Consider the following 25,477-nt stretch of genomic DNA (forward strand, 5'->3'; position numbering starts at 1 on the left):
TCATTTAATATTATCCCATTAACAAGGGTTTTATTAAAATCAAACGTTTTTAAGGAAAATCCCTCTCCCCCTTGACACCGGTAGCCACCGCTGCATCAAATACTTCGCAAGAACACTCTCACCCACGCACATTTGAAGGAAAGAGTTTTCACATATCAAACAAAGGGGCAGATTAATTTTTTTCTATATTATCGTCAATCTCTAGCGCAAGTGCTTTTTTTTTCCCAGTTTGGTGTGCGTTTTTTCTGGGTTTACCCTAGTAATGGCGACGGATCACTCGCCTCGTTCCCCGACAACCGTCGCCAACGGTGGAGTTGACAGCCCTAACTCGGGAAGACGGAGTCTCCCCTCGGCGTGGGCATCCGTCGTTAGAGGCGATTCTGAACAAATCTCCTCTCCCACAGCCGCTGCCACTCCTGGGGTTTCTTCACCACCGCCGGAGACTGCTTCTGCTTCTGATAATTCCGTGGTTGACAGTTCGGTTTCGGAGGCCCAACCCGAGAGCTCCAATGTTAACGGTGAAGGCAATGCGGGTCCACCTAGGAGGCCCGCTTGGAATAGGCCGGCAAACGGCGTCGTTGAGGCCGTTTCTGTCATGGGTGGAGCCGTTTCTTGGCCTGCTTTGTCTGAATCAACCCGACCTGTTCCGAGATCATCATCGGATTTTCCGAGACCCGGGTCTGATGGATCAGTCTCTTCATCTCAGGTGAAAAATAATTATTTATAGAATATAATTTTGTTTCTGCTTGTTTTTTTCTTGCAGGAATAATTTAAACGATGCGATGATGCTTCCTATTTCTGTGGTTTTAGATTCTTATGTTATAATAATGCTGAATTCTTGCTATGATTTAAATATGTTTTTTTTCTGTAAATTTGAGTTTTTTATACTACTATATATGTTTCCTTTAATATATTTTCCATATGAAAATTGACGCTTATGATGTATGTATCAACTCTGGATCATTTATAAAATTTGAGTTGTTTTTGTGAACTTGCATTTTTAATTCTTCATAAATTAATCGGGGAATATAATTTCCTGTGTCCTTTTAACTCGCTAACCATGCAGCATTCAATTTCCTAAATTTTGCAAGTCTTCAGTTCAGTCACCTTTCCTGCCATTTTAGTAGGGATAAGTTGTAATCGACTGGTCAAAATCATTATAGTCATTGAATGTTTTTTTCTCCTTTGGAGGGGCATCACTAATGCTCATTGTTTTTGTTTGGTTCTGATAGGCTCCTATAATATCTCAGCCACCTCGGAGACAATCTAACTCTAATACATATACTAATTCTACTGCAAACAATACAATGCCTTCTAGACCAAGATCCAGGAATCGCGGAGGTGGTGGTGGAGGCAGTTCCTCTGTGAGTGGACCATCTCAAAATAACTTTAGCCGACCATCGCCCCCAGCGCCACCACCCTTTCCTATACTCGAGGTTCATCGTCAACCATTTCATCCTGTGTTTGATGTGCCTGTGAGAAGTGTGAGACCAGTTGTAGGTTCTCAGTCGCATACAGGAAATGACCATTCTTCTCAAAGGACCAATCCAAGAAGGGGTAATTTTGGGGGCCGTCCTCGTGGAGATGGGCCACACCACATAAATCATGGAGCCAGGCGAGATAATGATCGTAGAGATGTTCATCTTTCTCCTCAATATGTGCCTCCTCCTTTGGGATATATGCCACCCCCTCTGGCCCCTGGTGCTCCTCCATTCATTGTCCCGCAACCTATCAGAATGTTTCCCAACCAAATGGGTTTTGGTAAGTTTCTCAATAGTATTTTTTCCAAAAATTTTGCTATTTGGACTTTCTAAAAATGTTGAAGGATCTTTCAGATATGATGTCTTCTTACATCTATGTTCCACCCATGCATCCGGAGACCTTTCGAGCTATGCCGATGGTTCCTCCTGCACAACCACCTATGCCAATGAATCCTTTATCAAACCTAATTGTTTCGCAAATAGACTATTATTTCAGGTAATTTCCCTGGAGGGTTAATGTTAAACAGTAATTATGACAGTAATTCTTTTATTTTGCTATCAGTGTGTCATCTGTTCATTTTGCTGAAGTACTTATTGTGTGCCAGTGAGGCTAATCTGGTGAAGGATAATTTTTTGAGGTCAAACATGGATGATCAGGGTTGGGTGCACATTACTTTAATAGCATCTTTTCCTCGAGTAAGTTATTAACGGTATTTTAGGTGTATGACCGTAAATTGGTTTCATGAACTCTGTTTCATTTATTTATATTTGTTAGCTTTTATTTTTCATAATATTCATACTGAATTGATCTCTTTCTTTGGTGTACTGAGATTTATCACCATTCTGACTGTTAATAATAAACAAAATTGTAAATGTGATGTCAGTTAGATTGTAAGAAGCGTTGAACCAGAATAAGATTTACTAAGATATTATTACTTCCATATAAAGCAATAGCATATTTCTCCTGTACTACTGATTTAACCTCTGTTCTTGGAATTCATTTGTATACTACTCAATTTGTGTGAAACCGTCTTACCTTTGTGGTTGCATCAAGTCATCAACCTATAGTACTTTTGTGGAATACTTGTTATAATCTTAAGTTTGAACAGTTGATCAAAAGTTATTAGTTTATATAATCTTTTATGCAATGTGTTTGCTAATTAACTTCTAATCTATTTGAGTTCCTCCTTTTTAACCTTTTGTTTTGGCCAATTTGTGTATGAGATTAAAAGCCACCCACATCCTCTTGGTTTGTGCTGGAATAATTATTTCTTTCAACTCCTTTGATGCTCTAGTTCAGGAAATTTTGTTTGCAACTGGCGGTTTAATCTGCACATTTTTCATGGTTGCATTTACATCACTCCAAATAATGTCTTAGTTACACGAATTGCATCCAATGTACAGATCAAGTTTTGTTTTATGGTATGCTATTTCAGGTGCAGCAATTAACTCAGGATATCCCACTGATTTTAGAGTGCATGAGATACTCGACTGTTGTGGAAGTGCAGGTTAGCATTTATGTTACTACTTGCTGTATGAATATGTGCGTGTGTGTGTGTTGTCCTTGTAGTTTGAAAATCCCATTTATTATATCACATCATTTATTGCTCATACACTTCATTTGTTGCTTCTTATTTTACAGGGAGACAAGGTGAGGAAACGCTACGAGTGGAACAGATGGCTAAACTCCTCTGGTCGTCCTAACATTGATGCTGGCTCACACAATATAGATGTCGCACAAGAAAATGCTTTGACAACATCTTTTCGAGAAGTTTCACTTAATGAAGCTTCAACTAGTGCAAATGGCAACATTGACACAAGGGACGGTCGTACAGAGATGGTTATTGGTAGGTTTTTGTCTGAGGAGCTGACTGGTCCATCAAGGTTGGCTAATGGAGACGACACTGTGGAAGAACCCCATTCAATTAGTGTATGAAACTTTAGCAAAGAAAGTTTTGGATATTTAATCAAGGTTGTTTAGTTTTCCTTGGATGTACGTAAATAGAATGCACTTTCATGGAAGTAAATTTCAGTAACCCTCTTTCTGTTTCAGGAGGGAACTGGAGAAAATGAAATTGGTGAGCACTTGTAACCTATCAAAGTTAAGAGGAAGTGGAAGCTGAGAAGAATACCACAGCTAATGACCTCTATTGGTGGCAGACTGGCTGTTTTAATAGCGACATGGATGAAAATGATGAATTTTTACTAATAGTTTGGTACTTGATTTTTGGAAGCCTCCACAAGAGTCGTTTAAGTGAACATTACTTGGTATACTGGGCATTATAAAAATGATGTTGATTGTGTGGCCAAAATGAGCGCTAAACTCTCCTTGATTTTGTTTTATATAACTTCTTGCTTTTCTATTTATAAGATGCCCGCTCATTTTTGAATCTTTCTTGTCTTTACCATCATATATATTGTTTGGTTATGTTGCTTATGTTAAACACTTGCTTATAGCATATGAGATATGACTCGTGATAACCATATCTATGTTTAGTTAGACTTTATTATTAGAAAAATCTTGAATTTGCTGATGATGTGATTTCGACAAGACCTACTTGGACAGTTCAGTTGTGGAACTGTATTAAGGTAGACTTGATCTAGAGTTGAACCAGTTTTACCCAATTTTTTCCAAGACATCCATGATTCTTTATTCAAGTATTCTGAACTTCCGAGCCTCTTTATTTGTTCTGTTAACTAGTTGTCCTTTTTATCAATTGCTAAAATAAGATGTATATCAACAACCGGACGTGGAGTTGGTTGAAGAATACTTGTGTCATGTCTTTATTCTTTCTTTGGTTATCTTTTACTTTTTAGGCTTTAGTATCTTATAGTTAGGCCATTTGTTCCCGAATCTTTCTTTCAAGGTACGTGCATTTGGTTACGATTTGTTTGTATGTGTTTGTTTTATAATGAATTTTAAATCTTTGACTAATTGTTTTTAATCATCATGTTGAATTTCAAACCCTATATTAATATAAAATCATTTAAGATAATTTTCCCATATCTAAAATCCTCTGATCTAAATAATTTCAGATATTCCCTCAAATCAAAATGATATGACCCATATGTAACCTCAGGGTTACTCTAGTGATGTTTTGTGATAACCGTCTCATCGTGCTTCATTTGATTTATTTAGTTTTCTAGGGTAATGTGCCAACACCGTGGAAATTTGTACCGCATTTGGTAAAAAAATCTCACTTGCGAACTTTGCTGGCCAGAGCCATGCATCTGTTACTAGAAAATATTAGGTATGTATGCTGTTTGGCCTGATTTTTCAGCCAAGACAATTTTATCCTAGTTTTATGATTCTCTGGGCAAAAAAAGAATGTACTAAGAGATTGGTTGAGATATCTTGTTAAGCCATCCGCATTCGTGGTCATTAATCTATGTTATTAACCTTCCATCTCTTCAAAAAGTGTGAGGGTCACGAGCCACATAATCATTATATTAACAATTTCCCATTATTAATACACACTCATATTCATTTAATATCAAACTTCATTATTTACGAGTCCTACAGTCTATTTATTCATCTTTTTTATTTTATATTAATTAAATATCTTTCTAATTTTGTTTAAAAATTTACAATAAATACTATTGAAAATAAATAGTATTATTATTTTAAAAATAACTTAATTTCAATATTGATTAAAATATTATTAAAAAATGAAAAAATCGTTGTACTCTTTGCAATCATTTTTTAAATTTATAAATTATAATTATTTAAAATGACATAATATTGTTGATTTATAATTAATTAATGTTTAACAGTTTCATTGCTAAATACATATTCAATAATATTAGCATTTCTAATAGTTAGTTGAATATAAAAAAGGCAACAAATAACACGCTCGTGCCAATTGCATTTAATTCAAGCAAAGCAAAAAAATGAAGTTATAAAAAATTATGGAAATAATACGTTTTATTTCACTATTTTATAAATATTACATTTGATACATCGAACTCTTAAAGTGAAACACACGAGGATTTATAATTCTTGCATGTAAAAACTTACTGTAAATATGTTATTTTAAACATTATACAAAACTCTGATTCCCTCAATGTCATCTTCATGCAAATTTTTTCTCACTCCAGCAGGGATGGATGGGTACATAATTGCTTCTCGAACCGAGCTATGTCCAAGGCCAAGAAGGTGCCCGATTTCGTGAACCGCCACCGTTTCAAGGTCGAATGCTCTCATGACTATCCCGTCAACCCAACGTTCGTCTGCATCATAATGGAACCTCCCGTTCGTTGGCGCGAAAGCATGGGCTAGGACACCACCCCGACCGTCGAAACTGTGTCCGTCTCCATGGTTACCCCGGAAAAACCCAATAACTAAATCAGCACGTTGATTGCTTTGGACCTGTGAAAATGTGAAATGAGTGGCGGATGCCCATTGGTTAAACGCCCGTCTCACGGGGCCGACCGCATTGCTTGGCGTATTGGGTAAAATGTTATAGGTCAGGTGTGTTTTAGTAGGTGGCCATCTCAGACGGTTAGGGAAAAAACTATAGTGTGCCACGGCATGGATAACAGGACCAGAGTCGTGTTTTCTCCTATCAGCTCGCGTCGAGTTCGCTCCTCTCACTATATCGGGCACGCCACATCGAGTTTCGACCATTTTCGACACCGTGATAACATCCAATATCCCGGTCGGATTAATATGGAAATTGCTTTGGTAGGTTTTAACGGCGGACTCAAGGGCATCGTCAAAAGTGTCATCGTCGGCATTCCCTTGGTCTAGGTCATCAAGATAACCAAACTTTTGAAGGTAGTTCTTGAGTCGGTGGATTTCTTTCGATTTGTTTCCCTTGTGACACCCTTCTAAATGTTTGATGAACTCAAAAGGGGAGTGGAGGTTTTTGTCATCCGGCGCATGTCTCGTGGCATGGCCAATGTCAGAAAAAACTAGGAAAACTAAAGGGATACAAAATAAGAGCTGAAAATATTTAAGCGCCATGAAGAAAATTGAAGAAGATGTTTATTGAAATTCATGTTACAATGTATGCAACTGTATTTATAGGCATCAAAGTTTTCAAAAAAAAAATGTTTTAATTAATAATATAGTAGACTGACTCAATATTAAATTTGACTTTCTTCTTGGAAAGAATAATTTTGAAACAATTGTTTGTTTGTTTATTTACGCGGTTGTGTTGCATACCTTTCGATTGATAGCGTGCTTAAGTAAACTTTAATATTATTTGTTTACTATATTTGTAAAATTAATTTCTTTTTAATGGAGAAATTTTGCAACCCATTAATTGGGCCGCTCAGTCCGTCGGATACGTTGCGAGTTGCATGTTTATATAAATTTTTTTGAATTAGAATTTTATCTCTGATTAATTAGATTTTTATGTAAAATTTGGCATATTATTATGAAACATTAAAGACAATATAGTAATTATGAACATTGTCAAGAGGTTAAATGATAATTATAAAATTGTTAGAGGTAAAGTTACACTTATCGAAATGAATAGATATAATATTAGTAATAACAAAGACCACATATCACTACTACACTTATGTTTAATATAGTTATAGATATAGATAAATCACGTGGAAAAATATATAGTTAAATTTATGATATAAAGATTTTACACAAAAAATTTGTGAGACGATTTCACGAATCAATTTTGTGATAAAGATATCTTATTTGGATCACAAATGATAAAATAGTATTTTTTATGCCAAAATTAGTACTTATTATTGTAAATTGGGTAGGATTTGACCAGTTTCACGAATAAAAATTCGTGAGATTGTCTCACAAAAAAGATCTACTAAAGATTTTATAAGTTCAGTAAAAAAACATTATGTTTTAAGGATCATATATCTTTAGATATTATATATGTACAACCAAATAAAGTAGCATACATAATTATGCATTACGGAATAGTTTTTCAATATTCAAAGTTTTGGAATAATTTGTCAAATATTTTATAATTAAAATTGGGAAAATAGTTCCTTAATAAAGAGGGAAAATAGTTCCTTAAAAAAAGGGATAGTTTCCAAATTGGTCAAGTCGTTACTTAAAACTTGGAAGTCGTTGCTTAAAACAAATCTTGGCCAAGTCAACCGTGGTCCTGGCTTCGTTTTGTAAAATATATTTAAAAAAAAAATCGTCAGTCATTATTCTTTAAAAAAATAATTCTTCGGATCAATATTGTTTATTTTCTCTCAAATTTTAACTTGTCGAATGAATCAAATAAATGTTCCAATATTTATGAAAGTGTTGTACTAAAACTAATAGCAATAGATAGCGAATCAGCCAATTTTTATTCTATTTTTTAGATGATAGAAGGGTTTATACGTAATGATTAGTCGTATCACATTCAAATTAATCTAACTCAATAAAATCAATATGTTCTAGCATGAGTTGGGAGTGTTTCAGGAGGATGTGTGAATTTATTGATTTAAAATTTTAAAATAAAAAAGAGAGATTTTTCGTATAATTAGTTATAAAAAATTATAAATTTAACTCAATTAGGCACAAACTTGTGCGTCCTGTTTCTCCATTATTGTTTCTCTCAACCAGCAGCGCCGTGCTTTGCTGATTTGCTCTTTTTTTTGCTTCTTGTTTCTGCAGCGCATTTTGAACACACAAAAAATACGTGAGATCGTCTCGGAAGTCAACTTTTTAACATGAATATCCAACACGACACACTAAAAATATTACTTTTCATGTCCAGATTATTATTTTTCACTTAAAAAATAACATTTTGTTATATTCAAAATATTATTTTTCACTATAAATTATTATTTTTTGTTAGTTATGTTAGGAAGAAATATTGTATAATATATACTAATTTGAATGAAAAATATTGTGTAATATATACTGAATGAATTTCTATGCTGACATGGCAACCAATATTAATGAGATTAATTCTAATGAATTTCTATGCTGACATAGCAACCAAGATTGATAATCTATATATCCATATTGGTGCATGAATATTAATTGGTGTTAATAATTACTCATTAATGCACCAATGTGGGTGGTCTTATAGGAGCTCCGTCGAACATTATCACATTGTCTTTTCATATCACATTTTCTTTTCATGTATTTGTTATATGACAAGATACACGATTCTTATGCAGTCGGTAAATCAAGAAATGCAGGAAATCTGTGTTATGTCAATTTGGAATAGGAATAGGGAATATATGATACAAGAGGCCGAAGCCTTTTGAATCACACGATGATAGTTCGATGCCCTTTACTTGCTTTTTCCTATGCTTTTTCTACGGGTGGGTGTAGGAAAAGATTTTCCCAGTTGTTAAGTCAAAAGACACTTCCATTTCCGCTAATCACCGCCGGATTCTTGCACCTTATCGTATTGCCTTGCTCCCGACGTTACATGTCATGCATGGGATCGGAAATACAATTATTAGTCACCTAAAATTCATTAAATAAAACATTAATAGTATTTATTTGGAGTTGACAATAAATAAAGCAATTTGCAAGCCTCGTAGATCCCAATACATCTCGTTCCCATTGTCATATCATCTCCAGGAAAGGAAATTGGTGCCCGATAATAGCTACAAATATAACATGTCTGTCTTTATTACGTCATTAAGGATTTAAATTACGTAGTGATTGATAAACTGATGTTCAGCGGAAACAATGGAAATCTTGGTTTGGATTTTGAAGTAACGACTGGACTTTATAATCTTTGCTTAATGATTTTAAATAATAATATATAACTTAAATACAGTGTATCTATACTTTATTATTAATTAGTTAGTGTATTTAACAATAAAAGTAAATTAGTAAAATAATAGAAAAAATATATTAAATGTGGAGACTAGTCTATATATTTGGAACATATGAAAAAGGAATTATAGTCTTTATCTTTAGGATAGATGAAGTAACAAAAAATAAATATTTAAAGCACAAAATAAAAATAAAATAAAATTTATTTCAAAAATTTATATACAATAAGGTTTTTTTAAGCATTAAACGCAAACGTTGTTAGTAAGTCAGTCCCGCCAATGGCATCTTTTTTACCTTACTATAAAACCCTGCTGTGTCAAAAACCAACTTATAATCGTGAGGACAAAAACGTAAAACTCCACCCTGGAAAGCATTTTCTCCCTAAAATCTGATTCAAAATGGAAAGCACAGAACAGTAACGCTGGTGGTTTCACGCTCGAGGAAGGTCAAATTTTTACTTTTTTTTTTATTTGATTTACCTTCATTTGGTGTATCATCAAGATCTAGATTTGTTCTATGAAGCTAGGAATGCTAGTTTTAATGATCATGCTTCACCCTTTTAGAGACCTGGTATGGGGGAAATTTGACTAAACTGTGAGTGATAATTCGTTTTATTGTTCGTTTCCTAACGCTAATATGGGAAATATATATTTTGTAGGTTTAGTGTGTATTTCCTCCTGCTGCTTAATGTTCATTGTTGTATGCGTTCTTTGATTAGCGACTTGCAGTGAAGATGTTTGTTAAATTGTCTGTAGTGGAAACGGTTAATTATTTGAAGTGTCTGTAGATATTATATTTGGTCTTTCTCTATCTCTATGTTCGATGCAATTTTAAGGGCTAATTATTGCATATAGTGAGAGCTTATGGAATGGACCCAAGCTTAGGCGACGATCGTAGATTTGAGAGATGAAAAAATTTGGAAGCTTAGCCATTGACGTTATTTAGAGAACATTTTTTTTGTTTAAATGATTTTTTTAGCAAGCAGTGGGTAAGCTCAGAGAGAGAAGTAAGAATGAGTCATTAAAATAGATTGGATCCTATATGAATCTCGAGAGAGAGAAATACAAAGTTCCACATCGTTGTCGTTTCCCAATTTTCTTGTATTTGCTCAAGAGTGTGAGACTTCTAATGTAGTGAATTCAGTAAATTAAGTTCCTCCTGTTGCTCAATATTCAAAGTTCCACATGAATCCATTGACATTCTTAATGTTTTGCACTAGTACAAACAAGATGTTATTGCACGCTTGGCAGGGGGATTAGCTTTTGGTTTTGGGTGTTTCTGCGGTTGGCCGAATATAATTCCACCCTGCCCACAGTAGGATATTTCTGTGATTGGCTCTCAATGTGCCTCTATATTATCTTAAACATGAAACGATTCCTAAGGCCTCTAGCTTTTTACTTTTTGTTGTTTTCTTTTACTTTTTTTAACATATCACGTGCTATATTTATTTGCATGATTACTTGGTCTATGTAGAGAAGCCATGGCTGCAAAAGCTGGAAAATCTGTTGCAAAAGCAGTGGGAGAATACCAGTATCCATGGAAAGAAAAATTAACAAAGTACAAAGATGAGCTTTCGAAGGGGGTGTGGGGTTACTGGGAGCTTGGGGCTTGGAAACCTCTCGGCATCAGTGCACGTCGCCGAGCTCAACTCCGCAAAGAGGTCCTTCTGGCTGGAGCAGATTGGCCCTATGATCCAGAGAGGAAGGAGATGAAGACCAAAAGGAAAGGACACAAGGTTGATAGATTAGCTGCTGAAAAAAGAGGACGTACAGCTGAATTAATGGAAGCCATGCCTCAGATGTTGGCGGACTATAGGAAGAGAAAGTGGGAGAGGAAGATGAAAGCAGAAGACGATGCTGCTAAAAAGGCCGTTCAAGAGTAGGTTGGACTTATTCCATTTTCACTGCTTTTTATTGGATGTCTTTTTGGTTTAGTATCATGCTGATGTTGAATTTATATTTAAATGTGCCGTATAAATAATTGTTGAGGTCCTATCAAATAGACTACTATAAATGGTGTCTTGAACTTGGAAATGTCACTGATTTACGACTCGTTTGATTGTTTTAGCGTATTCTTATGAGATCAAAGATTTGCTGATTCAGCCAATATCTTGTAGTTTGGATCCAGACTAATGGTTTTGTGAAGAACTTGTTACATCCAAGTCTTCAAAAGTGCAACTGCAGATCACCCCAAATCTTAGGGGTGATCTTGTAGCTCGTGGTATGTGAATGTGTGCATGACATGTCAACATATGTCAGATACGATCAGGCGTGTCCAAAAACCTGGTGCATGTGTTTGAAACAAATTTGTTGATTAAGCCTAATCCTGGATTTCTTATTGTTCTTATAATATTTACAGCAAGTTAATAAGGTGTAATCTCTGTCTTATGCAGGCAAAGTTGAGCTTATTAGCTCAGTTTTGCAAGGAATAGAATGTTTTTTGCCATCTATCTTGCCCGTCCCATATGGGATTATTGATAAATTCTATATAATGTGTCGGTCATTTTCTGGAATAGCAGCCATCCATCAATTTCTCTTAGTTGATTGAATGATTCAAAATACCAATGGCTGCGTTTGTTTTGTTTGTTAGTGAGTCTTTCAAGTTTATATATGGAACAAGTCAATAAGTTAGTAGTCATTAGTTTCGGGTACAGTATCTAGTAGTGGGTTTATGGTCCTTGTTTCTAGCATTTTTTGTTGTTCCAGTACTATTTACTATTCGGTTGTACTCAAACATTTTATATGAAACGCAGTCAATAAGCAAACGCTTTCATCTGTATATTGTCTCTCAACCTTCATTATCAAAATATTTTTCCTTATTCACCAACATTTTTGTCAAGCATGTGTTAACTGAAAAATGAGGGTGGTGTCGGTGTTCGTGATTTAAAATACTGGAACAAATTCCTGGTGTTCTTGTTGTCTGGACCTTGTCCCCATGAAACTCTAATCCTCCACTAGTCTAGGAACTCCCTGAAATTAAAGATCAGAATTATATCTTTAGCTGGCTGGAGTCTGAATTCCATCTCTCTTTTGGAATCATGGTTTTACCGTGGCTGTTGGTATTTTATATGGGCTACTTATTTGAGGCATAAAGCACATCAACTGATTCAGGCCTTTAGAATCTGGTATCCTTGTTCCACACCATAAGTCCATTTTCTTGGCTAGCTTGTAACGCAAGGGCATCAATTAATTTATTAGGGACGGACTATCTCATGTAGTCATGTTCGACGCAAAAAAAAAATCTATTCCACACTTTGTGTTTTTGGCTGCGGACTTTGTGTTCATGGCTGCGGCTTCAGCTCCTCAATTTAGCATCACAATAGAAACTGGTTATCAGTTCGTAGGACAATTATCTACCCTCGAAAGTGCACTTAAAAATTATACGAAAAAGCTTTCACCCGATCGTTCGTCCACATTGGCTAAGCAAGACTACAACATTTTTTATCAACGAGAAGTAGAAGGATGCTCGATGATGGGATTCTTCCGTTCTCATGTTATATGTAAAATCAAGACTCACGTCTACACTTGTATGTGTGCATCGAATTACTGGGCATGCTCAGTGTAGCTAAACGTATTTTTCAGTGATATAAGTAATAAAACAACAATTATTCGAATAGTGTGACTACTCAGAATCATAAATAAATGTGATTTGGAAAATATTACTGAAGAGATTTCAGGAACTTTCCGGCTGTAAATTAATTTAAGTGATCATTATCCAAACATGAAGCATGCCTCCAATCATTACTAACTACATTTATTACAGGCCACTAAACAAAGATATAATTTACTGCTACACGTCTCCAACACCCCCCCCCCCCCCCCACCCCAACCCCCCCGGTACCCTTTGCGCCAAAGTTTGCATGCTTCGACGCCGATTCTTCAACTTTTGCAAGCAATACCATAATTAGGTTGGGTTCTTTTTAATTAGTTGCAACAATGGAATAAAGGCGTTTCATACTTAATATTATTATTATCAATGTCATCTGCACACTAATTTTTATTACACAAACTCCATTTATCCTTATTTTCTTCGTAAAGTGGAATATGATTAGTAAAAATGGAGTGAAATAATGTTGATCGATTTAATCCCACATACGGCCTATAAATAATAAATATTATTTCACTCCATTTTTATTAATCAAAATCGATAATAGAATTGGATTTTTTTAAAAAAAAAATGGATTTATGTATTTTTCTGTTGAAAAATAACGTCTTCCAGAAAAATGGCACGCATATTTTTTTTAGGATAATTTGAGCGATGAATTTTCTAAAATCTAAAATAATAGGAATGAATTCTAAATTTTGAAATGTAGGTCGCGACTCATCTTTGCGAACGTCGAGTCCAAAGCAAATGCTTATATATTGGACCAACACCTCGAAATTAATCACAGTCGAACATGGCCGTAGCGAGGAGTGATGCTCTTGCTCATGGCAGTAACTTGAGAAACGCGCTGATCGCGGTTACCGCTCCTCTGCCCTCTATTCTTTTCTATCTTTCCTTCCTTCGTCAATCCAATTCTCTTTCTCCCCTCTATATTTGGTGCTATCACCACCCTCTCCTGTTAGCTTTCATTCTCTTCTTCCTCAACATCAGCCTCCTTTTCTGGGTTGTGGGACTACTCCAAAACAGCCACTGGGTGGGTATCTTTATAGTTCATTTATCCTTGCATGCAATTATGAGTGATGGTTTATAGTTTGATTCGTTTTATGTTGAACTGTAATGTAAATGGGCTGTTGCAGATGATAGACTTGTACTGGACGGCGATACCCGTGATGCTCGTGTATTACTTTTCTTCTCAGCCGTTAGCTGAGAGTAACGTCTGGAGGTCCAGGCTCGTGATCTTTCTAACGTCGGTTTGGTGCATTAGGCTCAGCCACAGCTACTTGCGCCGAGAAAGGTGGCAGTTTGGTGCTCGAGAAGATTGGAGATTTACTGATATGAGGCAACAGTATGGCGAGAACTGGTGGTGGGCTTCCTTATTATCTATCTACCTTTCGCAGCAGGTAATCATCATATTATCCGGTTTCTTAATTATGATGCCACATTTAAATCTTTTGTGGTGGATTTGTTTAACTGAAATATAATGCTCATGTATTGCCAGAACGGAAATTTATATGATATTTGCAACTTCTGCTGCTGCAGGTTTTTCTGTTGGGTAATTGCTTGCCTTTGTATGTAGTTCACTCAAAAAACAAGCAATTGAATATCTGGGATTTTGCTGCTGCATTAGTGTGTTTGGCTGGTGTAACTATTGCCTATTTTGCAGACACGCAACTTCACCATTTCGTTATTAGAAATGACAGGCTGAAACAACTTGGTCAGCCGTTAGTGCCGATTCTTGATGAAGGTTTGTGGCATTACTCGCGACACCCGAACTATTTTGGCGAGCAGTTGTGGTGGTGGGGACTTGTGATCTTCGCCTGGAACTTGGGTGGTGGTTGGACTTTTTTTGGTGCACTGATGAACAACTTGTGTCTCGCATATGTCACTATTCTTGTGGAGCAACGAATGGCGAAACAACAGTACAGAGCGGAAGCGTACAGTTGCTATCAAAAGGAAACCATCGGTCTGGATACCCTGGTTCAAGAAATCATTAGCAAGAAAGGAGAAGGAAATATGATCCTTGGCCTGGTGTGATTGTTAAATGATGTGCTTTATAAATGTGAGTTCAATTGTTCATAGTTTCACCTCTTGAACCACGTAGCCGCTTGTGTCCTCTGTTTTTAATTTTTTAAGAAAATAGTGTCTTTTGAACGTTCGCCGAAAACAAACTTTCACAAGTATTCAACCTCGATCGAAATGAACTTGTGGAGATTACTATAGTCTCTAAGTTAAGCAGAAGATCTTCGTCTGAGTCTGTTAGTGTGTTACTTGAATATCTAATGAACAAGAATCCAGTGTGCTTTTCTTTTGGTCCTAACATAACAGACGTTATCAAGTGTAAGATAATGTGCGTGTGCGTGTGTGTGTCCATTTAGTGCCATGTGAATGTAGCCGGAAAAATTATTCCTCAGTCTGTTCCCCCTGTATAGGCTGTGAATCCTGATTTACCGAGCCAATTCTTATCGAATTATATCGAGTATTCAATTTGAGTTTCACGCAAATATCATTTGGAAATAGTTTTTTTTTTTTTGAACAAATTTCGAGGTTGGTTGGCATCATGATAAAGTTCATATCTGAAAAATGAATATTATAGCTTATTTCCAGAATCCAGTAGAGAACTTTAGCAAGAGATGAATAAGCATTCGACCATTACAGTGGTGTGAATAAAGTAAAGTTGGTGGCAACATTTAATGGCGGTAGGTGAAATTGATTAAAGTTTAACTACATCTTCAAAACCATAGCCGTGTTGAGACCATGAAATCGTACAGAAGTTGCTTGGGTTCAGACTAGGAATTATAGATGCATTCCATGTCAATTCTATCATCTCGAGTTCTCAATTTTCTCTCTCGTTTTTTAGTATTTGATGTCGAAGGGTCTTCGCGAGATCTTGTTTTTCAGAGTTGTATCAAAAGAGGACAATAGATATCCAACAAGTTCGCATATCATTTAAAAGAATAGAATACCAGAAATGCTAATGTGTTGAATAGTAATGAATCATTAATCCATTTTGACACATAAAATGGCACTGATAATACACTTTCAAGTTGGTACAAGTCTTGTTTTTTTCATTTCAGACTCTAGCAGTGAATATAGTTGTAGCTCAATATGGAGTTCATATCCGTAAATTTCAATTTTCAACCAATCATGCAGGGACGTACGTGTGAAAAATATGTCGCTGATCCGATATCAAATGCTTCCACCAAATGATGCATCATGCATGAGCCCCAAGTAGGTTGCCTAACGGGGTTGATCCACTCATAAATTGAACCGATTCATTTTAGCTTCACAAGAGATGCTTTTAATTTGTAACTAAAAGAAAAAGAATTGAAGTTCAAAATTTAAGTTTTCTACCTTTTGCTCTTATTTTGGCCCTCTACTTTTCACAAGAGTCCCAACAAAATTTGATTCTGCCCTTGTGACATATATTTCATTCTCACGTACATTTTAGAATCAACACTGATCAACTAGAGTAGCTAAGAAAAAGAAAGAACTAGACATGAACAAATAAAGCATATCACAGAATCACCCAAAAAGAGCACGTTGCTTGAGAACAGTACAAACTTATTCCGCAGTGCACTCTGCTTTTGGTGCCCTTCACAAAAATGTGGAAAGATATCACCAAAACAGTAACAAATTTGTCCCCATTATTATTACTGCAGTCCCCCTTTTACTCAATGAAATAAAGTTGTTTGGTTGCCTTGAATCTTCTGTGGTTGAGGTAGAGTCCAGTGCAGTGGAGGTGGCAGATTCAAGTACTCTGCCAAGCTTCAGTGGAGGCAGAGGATAGCTGCTATTGGCCGTTTCATTTCAACACATATTTCTTTTACTGCCACCTGCAGAAAAGTTTTATTACTGCATACAATATCAATAATAACATGGCTAATTCGAAACCAACAAATGGGATGACTGGCCGTATGACGGGTCAAATATGGTGGCCTTACTGTTTATTTCCTTTATAAATTTATATATTTTTATATTACAAATATATATAGAAATCAGAAATTTGATTTATGTAATTTTATTGATTATTCATTATTAATTTCATCGTGTAATGAGAAAGTTTTGGTTTCATTAACCGAAAAGTCTATATGATAACGATATCATTTTTGTCATATTGGTATTTACTTACGGTATGCGATATCCGAAATTTCCATTCCGGCCACCTCTAATCAAGCATGAAGAGATGAGATTGAAGACACATGAAATCTTGTTATTTTGTTAATGATCGATAAAATACCGTCATATCGAAAATATATAGATAAAAATTCATTCTAACAAATTCATCAAAACAATAAACATCAAGTGTAACATGTGTCTTGAGATCCAAGACATGAATAAATATCAATAAACTTCAACTGCAACATGTACGACTTCTTCATCTGCTATCTATGCAACAATATCAAAGGTCTTGTGATTTTTGAAGCCCGTCAGTATTTTGACAGGTCGAGGCCCAACATTTAGTCCTCTAACTAGTTGTAAGGTTAGACGACAGAGATAAGACTTCTCAACAGTTTAAATTTTAAAATATGAGTCGAGTTGCTTAACTGAACTTTGATTTGGACTACTCCAACATGATGAGTCCAAACAGAAGTCAAATTCTTTATTTTTGCAAGGTATCGATATATATCATTTTATAGCAAAAAAATTACCTTATATTTTTTAAAAAATTAACTTTATTATTTAAAAATATTATATATTTTTTAATTTATATATACTATTTCGACATATACCGAAAATTTCAAATTTCATACCTTACCGAATAGTTCAGTATCGATACCATATCGTACCGAAAATTTCGATATACTAAAAATTTCGATAAATTCGATATTTTTTGGTACGATAACCTTGATGTACCGTAAATTCGGTATTTTTCCTCGCCTCGTACTGATGCCATAATACACGATCAGCAATCATCCATCTTCTAAAATACTATATAACACTTGTTTGGTGTTCTAGCTATATTTTTCACACTTCGAAAACTTTTTTTTCCTCCCCGATAGACATACATCTCGTGTCCCTTTTTTCTCACGATAACATAATATCGATATGTGTAGTTACTTATTAGAGCCTTGTTTCAAATCGTACACGAACAACACATGATTATTGCTTCCATGATGTCTTTGGTTTCCTTATCCAATTGCAGCAAGTATACTATGATTTTAGCCCAAATCTTGATAAAATTTTCTTTATCCCTGGTTCTCGAATGTTATCCCGTTTGATTTACAGGCACATATCCATTGAATTTGGGTCAATGCTACCACAAAAATCCTGCAATTGAAGTCCCGCGTTACAAAAAACAAAACAAAATATCCTAATCAGTTCAGTTGAGTTCACATCCACCACCTTCCTTTTCCAACTTTTCTTGGTTCAGAATTTTGCAGGCTTCTGTAGGCCTAGGAACACCTCCAAACTCGCCTCTTTCGCTGTTCCACACACTGGACAGAGCCCCAAAAGTGGCTCACACGCCGTGCAGCAACACAGGTGCTTGCAAGGGAACAAAACAACACACGATCTTCGAGCTTCGCATAATTTGCAACCAATCTTTCTAATCTCTTCTTCTGTCTTTCCCATCTCCTTTGTGCTGCTGCTGCTGGAGGAAGAATCACAAAGTGAATACTCTTTCAGTCTGAATTGTTTCAGCTTGTTGTTGAGGTCAGAGACAATGGCTTCTTTTTCTGTGGCCTTTGTCTCACAGGCTTTGGCTTCCATTTCTGCTCTTCGCAAGAAATCTTGGAGCTCTATCGCTCTGTTTCTTGCATTGCTTAGTTGTTCATCTTTTTTCTGAATTATGAACTTGATTCTGGATTCGTAGTGTTTGTGTAGCACAACAGCTTGTTTCCGAGTGGCTTCTTGCATGAGTGATCTCAAATTCTGATTCTGTCGCATCATATGTATAAAACAAGAATTCGATTAGGGTAAACTGATTTTTTTATTGAAATTGCCCGACCCGCGCAATAATAATCGGTGAAATTGTAGAGATGATGAAGATTTAACGTAGTTGGTCAAATTAAAATTTTAAAATCTGAAAAATATAGGAAGAGAAATTAGACATGAACTATTACAAGATAAATAAAATATGTCTTCCCACTTGTTGCTGGGCTCGACCGGTCCTATAAATAGTAAATTTGCTAGAAATATACAAAATCATCTCATATCGTACGAAAGCAAACCTCCCCAACCAAATTTGCAGTCCCCATGCAACTAAAATTGTAGATTATAGACAAAATATACTTTAATATTGACGCTCGCGGAGTAATCTACTCATGGAAATGTTTCAAACCAGAAGTACTTTTCTCTTGATAAAGTGATTTTTTTGTTTGATGAAGAATCAAAATGAGAGTTTTACGTACCTCCAAATGAAGAAACCAATTCATTTCAAGGTTTTGCCTCTCAGCTTCAGAGGACAAACATTGCAGGAACTCCATAGAAAGAGTCTCAGAGGAAGAAGCAACAGCTTGATTATCAAAAGAACCTAACGCTGGAAGCATAACTCCTTTCCTCTGCACATCATGACCCATTATTTCTTGAAAACAAAGGCCATCTTCGAACCGCATAACCCCATCCTGTGACCCGCACCCGACAAATGATCCATTGCCCATATTCTCGAAGGATAGTAAATCAGCCCGAACAGCCATAACACTCCCTCGTAAGTTTTAACCCCCCAGCAAAAGCTCAACAGAATCAAGAAAGAGGCAAAACAGGAGCTGCCATTTTGTAAAGACTAAAAGACGAGCTCTTTTTGTGGATACAAGTGCTAAAGTTGGTACTGCAACATGGAAACAAGATGGAGTAGGTTAAAAGCTAGAAACTTGATATTTCTTGTTACATCAGAAGAGACGCATGACATATACTCTCTCTTTAAAACCATATTTATGTGAAATGGGCATAAATTTTGGCTGATTTGTTGCTTTAGGTAGTGGTTATTGTGAAAGGGAACAGCATGAAAGGAACCTTTCTCGGGTAAGGATCTGTCTTTATATAGAGGTTACCGTAAATGTGACAAGTTTTAATATCCAAGGAGGATTAAATTACTACGATTTAATTGGGGAGCATTAAATGGAAAATTGAAACTTTACGGGGACTTTCTCATTACGACGAAACGAAGATATTTAAATATTTTTCTTATCTTTAACTATATACAAGGATGTAAATAATCCAAATCAAACCAAACAGTATCAGGCTTGAGCTTGATTCGTTTAGGATTGTTTGAGGCTCGAGCTCGGCTCGAGCTTGATTCGAACTTCTATTATCAAGCTCGAGCTGGGTTTGTATTGAAATTACTAAGCTCGAAAAAAACTCGAGTTCGGCTCGTTAAAAGCTCGTTTATCATGTTAATCAAGTCGGGCTCGAGCTTGATTCATTAATAGCTCGTTTATCATGTTTAACAAGCCTGACTTGAGCTCGGATCGTTTTCGAGCTCGTAAAGCATAGAATTGAGCTTGAGTTTGGGCTTGATTTGAGCTTATTAAAAATTAAATATATCTATGAACTAAATTTTAAATCAAACATAAAAATATAAATGCATTCATAAATAACCAAAACGACAAAAAGAACAACTAAAAAAACATAAACTCATTATATTGTTGAAAATCCCAAAATAATACATCCAACATCAAGATAACAAATATTCGTCATACACTGATATCACCATATAAATAACATTGCAATAATTTCACTCCTTTAATACTCCATTCGCTGTGTTTCAAATAAATTTTATTTTTTAAATCAATATAAATTCATTATATTCAATTTAATATAATATTTTAGGATAATAATTTTTAAAGTTACTCAACGTGTATATGACTTGGTGATGTAAATTTTTTGGGGAAAAAAGAATAAGTTGATGTATTTCTGTTAATTTATTATATTTTAAAGAACATTTTAGTATAATGATATATAAGTAAGATAAAAAATGTAATTGTGACAATGTGGTGTAAATTAATATATTTTTCAACTATGTTTTGTGTTCAATTCTTTCCATTGACATTAATACTAATATTTTTATTTGTCAACTCAACAGATGAGCCAAATTCGAGCTGACGAGCCACCTAAACAAATCGAGCTCGAGAGCCTATTATCAAACATATTTGCGAGCTCACGAGCTTAATATCATTAGGCTTGAGCTTGGTTTGATTAAATTTTCGAGCTCGAAATCGAGTTTGAGTTTGACTTGATATGATTAACAAACGAACTTTTTATCGACTCGAGCTTCGAATAGCTCGCAAACAGTTAAGTCCATTTACATCTCTGCCGATATACACGGTGGTCGGTGGGGATGGCAGAAAAGAGGGGGAACGTGGAAATGTACAAAATCAGATAAAGATTAGGTACCTTAAACAAAATTAAAAAAGGGGAGACGTACACATACAGATTTTGTGACAGGCCACAGTACTGTTCACCTTTCGCTGTTCAGTCCGCATTTACTGTACTCGGCTGGCTTGGTTACCTATTGATGGGCAATTTGCATTTTTACTTCTGATCATTTATAATTCATTATTTATAGTCTAATATATATATATATATAGTAAAGCAAATGGGGTTCAGGATCCTCCGTTTGTGGGGTAAAACGACAATAAAAAAATGTTTTTTTTTTTAATTGTAAAAAAGTTGTTTTTTATTATTTAAAATTTTATTTTTGAATTTTAAATAAGAGAAATATTTTTTTATCTTGTAGAGATATAAGAAATAATCCAATTTTCAAAAATAAAAAAAAAAAACTGAACCGGTCGAAAAAAACGACAGTTCAATTAAGCTTTTATTTTTAATTGTGTTCATATTTTTTATTCTAATTCTTTTAATCCAATTTCAAGAAAATGTAAAACAAATTAAAAAAGACTAAATCGTACAAACAAGAAAAACTGATACAAGATAAAAAAAAAAATTTTCTTGTCAATTTTTTGGTATCTTTTTTTGGTTCTACCTGTTCAACATTTTTGTTTAAAAAAAAATTGAAATTGGATTATTTCTTATATCCTTAAAAAGAAAATAATCATTCCTATATTTAAAAGTTAAAATTTTATTTTTGGTTACAAAACAAAATTTAAAAATTAAATTTTAAATAAATTTTTAAAAAGGCTAAGAAAAATTAACAAGATAAAAAGATAAAATAATTTTTTTAAAAGAACTATAATATAAAAAAACCAAAAAGAATTGACTTCTAAGTCGTATTTCTCGTTCGATAGGATTTACATAATTGAAACAAAAAATTAACTTTTAAATATATTTCTAACCAAAAATAAAATTGTAACTTTTAAATTGGAAATTAATTACATATTTTAATCAAAAATAAATTTTTGCTTTTTAAATATCAAAATATAAAAAAACCAATTATTTTTAAATATTTTTTTTTATTGTGTTGTGAGGCAAAACGACCCCACAACAGAGGATCCTGATCCATCCAATGGGGCATCCATATATCAAGCTTGAGATTTTTTTTCCTTTAATTGTTGTGGACTCGTAGTCTCGAGTTGGCAATATTAATGCATCCTACTTTCGATAATTGATTGGAAATATATTTCACGATTCGCGAAAATTAATTATTGCCTTTAATGTTTGTTTACGAACAAAAAATTTGGTATGTCGTTTTACAGGTTTATTTTATGAAACGAATCAATCCGACATATATCTACTATAAAAAATAATATTTTTGATTTTTTTTTCTTGAGTTGTGCATGATCGGAGATCTATCTCACGAATTCACTTGTGAAACGTTCTCACAAGAGTGTTTTTAGAAAAAATTATAATTTCACATATTATATAAATAATTATATATGTGAAGTCAAAATATAATCAAAGTAAGATTTGAGTATGAAATTTTTTTCAAATTTATAGCTTAAATAAAATCGAAACATAAATTTAATAATATCCAAGAATTAGGTCGGAATAAATTTGTGAAAATAATACGATAAGATTCGAATTATATTGTGTGTTTCTAATTGGATTGGTGATTGAAACCCAAAAGCAAAACTAATAGCTTTTATTGGGCTTATGTTGATTCAAGCCCAAACATAAAATAATAAGGTTGTGACCCAACAGCAGGAGGAGACGTGTCGAAAATAAAAGATTGAGTTAAGGGTAAAGTCGTCATAACATAACACCGCGTCAAAATCGGAGACTCCACGCCTATATATACCCCCTGGAAATCTTCCACAGCGCTCGTTTTGTGAGATTGGTTGGTTTCCTTAGGTTCTCGAGTTTTGGCGACACCGTAACCCTAGTATTCTCCGAGATCTGTGAATTTTACATCCAATTTTCAAATAATCCCTAAATATTTTTCGTAAATCTGCTGGCCTAGTAGTTTGTCTGTCACCGATAATTTTCTTTCTTTGTCAAATCTTCGATTCGGTCTTGAAGGTATGTCTCGGTGCTTTCCGTACCCACCCCCTGGGTATACACCGAGCAGAGCCAGCAAAGAGGCTTTGATCGAATCGATTAAGGTTGGTTGAACCGAAAACCCTGATTGATGTGTATACTTGGGCATGATTCCTCCTCGATTTAGTTTATCGGGGTTTGGGGCAGTTCTTTATGTATGGGGTAATACAGAGAATCTGGAATTGTCTCTTCGCTGATTGCTGTCGGCTTTTATCTCTGTTAAAATCATCTCTCAAAATCTTATGACGGTAGATCTGATTGTGACCCTTTTCTGAATTTGGTCAAAAATTCAATCTTTTTTTGTTTTTCTGAGCGAGAGTTATTTATTAAAATCAATTAACAATCTATTTATAATCAAAAGGACGGTATGTTTTCGAAATTTTACAAGTTTCTCGAGCTTCTGCATTGAACACAGTTGTTTTATGAGTGCATCTTGGTCTCATTTGAAAACTCGTGTCACCATAACGAACTTAAATAATATGTGGTCATGTGCATGTCCAATATGTTCGATTGCGGGTGGTTTATTGGATTTTTGCGAAGGGAAATTTAATTTTAATAAAGCTACTTCTGGAAATTGATGCTGTGGATATCATGTTTTGGAAATTACCTGTTTTAAAATTTCATAGCTCAGTGAGGCTTGTTTTATTTTACTTCTTTAAACTTTGATTATTTTTTTGAGACAATTCTCAGCATTTTTATCAACTCTCATTTAATTTTGCATGGGTTGGCTAACTCTGAAAATTTCTTTCGACGAACCGATTTTTATGTTTCCTGTGTAAAGTTTGATGAATTTGTTTGACAATTCTCAAAATCTTCATCTAACCTCATTTAATTGTGTGGTCATGTTCAAAAGGGTCGGCTATTTATGTACAATTCTTTTAAAGAACCAATTTTTTTTAACTGCCTCGAGGTGATGTTTTCTTCTAAACTGTGTCAATAATTTCGTTAAGAACTGAAAGTTTCGGAATTCCTACATATTCTGAATCATTGCTAAAGGTAAAGATAGTTAGTTGTCTAGAAAAGATGTGATCTCGCATAGATGGCTTATTTGAGGTTGGAACGCCAGACTTGTAAATATGCTAGCCACATTGCTAAGATGCATGATTATCTTCATGCTAGTCTTAATTATGTAATGATCACTGTTGGGAATGATCAAGCTGCGAAAGTTCATTTCATGCCCAATTGGCATCAAATACTAAAACTGTTGTGTTGGTGCTCCAAAGCTCCAAAAGGAACAAGAGAAAGCTAAGGCACAAAAGCAAACGAAGAAGAGAAGGGAGAAGGAAGATGAAAGGAAGGGGAGAGAAGATGAGAGGAATGAGATAAGGAAAAAGACAAATGAGAAGACTGATCTGAATTCAAAGAAGAGAAGGAAGAGAGAAGAGCGAAGGGAGGAGAAAAAAGGGAGAAGGAAAGAGAGCATTGAGAAGCCTGATCTGAATTCAAACAAGTTCAGCTTCCCTAATCGACAGATTGGCAAAAATATTTGGGCACATGGGGAGCAGCTACAAAGAAGTGGTCTTACTGAGGAGCATGATCAGCCTATTCGTTACTTACCCAGCAAATCTTCCGAAAGTACAGAAAATAGCAGTAAGTGGAAGAGGCCGTCCTCACCCGTTAATGTCATACGGGGTCATGGTAACTTCTCTCCTCCCTTACGGAATCTCTCATGTCCTCCCTTGTCAGTTGATCATTTTTGTGGGTAATATGCTAATACTGTATTTCATGGATCTGAAATAGGCACTATTATCAGGATACTACTGTCTTCAAAGAAACGGAACTTGCCTGATATCTCGATAAACGAACAACAGATCTACTCCACATCCGGAAGAACGGACGTTCCACCTCAGAGAAATTTGCAACCAAACTTTTGTGCCTCGGCTGAGAAAACCAGCGACTTTGTTCAAGGTGACTTCAATAGAACCGATAAAAAGCATATCATTTCAACTTCTGGTAAGTCTGAACCTGCTGGTCCAGCCAAAACACGAACCCCACCTGGCCTTGATGCTATCGAGGGTTCCAAGGAAAGCTCAGAATCACTACAGTTCAAAAATCTAATTGAGAATTGGGTTCCACCATCGCTGCAAGATACACCTTTTAGTCCGGAGGATCTGGATTGGCTAATCTGTAGCAAGGATCACGGCCTACGACCTGAGAGAAGACAAAAATTTGAAAATGATACTGTGTTCTGCTCTATCAGCTCATCCTTGTGGCAACCCCGTGCACAGCTCTCGCCTCTCCCAAGGCATGCGACACCGATTCATGTCAGGATATAATAGAGATTAGCTATTTTTTTAATTTTCGATTT

General features: G+C 35.1%; 5 protein-coding genes and 1 pseudogene across 5 annotated transcripts; 4 read left to right on the forward strand and 2 right to left on the reverse strand.

The window, feature by feature from the left end:
- Window positions 1-61: 61 nt before the first annotated feature.
- LOC142532898 (la-related protein 1C-like) lies at window positions 62-3,871 on the forward strand. Its single transcript, XM_075639438.1, has 7 exons — window positions 62-706; window positions 1,233-1,761; window positions 1,836-1,977; window positions 2,087-2,177; window positions 2,918-2,989; window positions 3,124-3,453; window positions 3,535-3,871. Exons 1-6 carry the CDS (start codon window positions 263-265, stop codon window positions 3,415-3,417), a joined length of 1,572 nt encoding a protein of 523 aa, XP_075495553.1. The 5' UTR covers window positions 62-262; the 3' UTR covers window positions 3,418-3,453; window positions 3,535-3,871.
- A 1,526-nt stretch (window positions 3,872-5,397) lies between these two features.
- Window positions 5,398-6,460, reverse strand: LOC142532988 (metalloendoproteinase 2-MMP-like). Its single transcript, XM_075639558.1, has one exon. The coding sequence runs from the start codon at window positions 6,445-6,447 to the stop codon at window positions 5,515-5,517; it is 933 nt and encodes a 310-aa protein (XP_075495673.1). The 5' UTR covers window positions 6,448-6,460; the 3' UTR covers window positions 5,398-5,514.
- Window positions 6,461-9,498: 3,038 nt separating this feature from the next.
- LOC142533603 (uncharacterized) lies at window positions 9,499-11,303 on the forward strand. The gene is made up of 2 exons (XM_075640428.1): window positions 9,499-9,640; window positions 10,669-11,303. The coding sequence occupies exon 2, from the start codon at window positions 10,676-10,678 to the stop codon at window positions 11,075-11,077; it is 402 nt and encodes a 133-aa protein (XP_075496543.1). The 5' UTR covers window positions 9,499-9,640; window positions 10,669-10,675; the 3' UTR covers window positions 11,078-11,303.
- A 2,106-nt stretch (window positions 11,304-13,409) lies between these two features.
- Window positions 13,410-15,282, forward strand: LOC142533042 (uncharacterized protein C594.04c-like; annotated as a pseudogene).
- A 2,599-nt stretch (window positions 15,283-17,881) lies between these two features.
- LOC142533266 (BOI-related E3 ubiquitin-protein ligase 1-like) lies at window positions 17,882-19,651 on the reverse strand. The gene is made up of 2 exons (XM_075639968.1): window positions 19,149-19,651; window positions 17,882-18,675 (listed from the first exon to the last, which is right to left on the reverse strand). The coding sequence occupies exons 1-2, from the start codon at window positions 19,431-19,433 to the stop codon at window positions 18,166-18,168; spliced, it is 795 nt and encodes a 264-aa protein (XP_075496083.1). The 5' UTR covers window positions 19,434-19,651; the 3' UTR covers window positions 17,882-18,165.
- Window positions 19,652-22,953: 3,302 nt separating this feature from the next.
- LOC142532504 (uncharacterized) lies at window positions 22,954-25,445 on the forward strand. The gene is made up of 3 exons (XM_075638786.1): window positions 22,954-23,234; window positions 24,393-24,807; window positions 24,910-25,445. The coding sequence occupies exons 1-3, from the start codon at window positions 23,154-23,156 to the stop codon at window positions 25,443-25,445; spliced, it is 1,032 nt and encodes a 343-aa protein (XP_075494901.1). The 5' UTR covers window positions 22,954-23,153.
- The last annotated feature ends 32 nt before the right edge of the window (window positions 25,446-25,477 follow it).

The sequence above is a fragment of the Primulina tabacum genome, chromosome 18 (assembly GCF_025594145.1).
Source record: "Primulina tabacum isolate GXHZ01 chromosome 18, ASM2559414v2, whole genome shotgun sequence".
Lineage (NCBI taxonomy): Eukaryota > Viridiplantae > Streptophyta > Magnoliopsida > Lamiales > Gesneriaceae > Primulina > Primulina tabacum.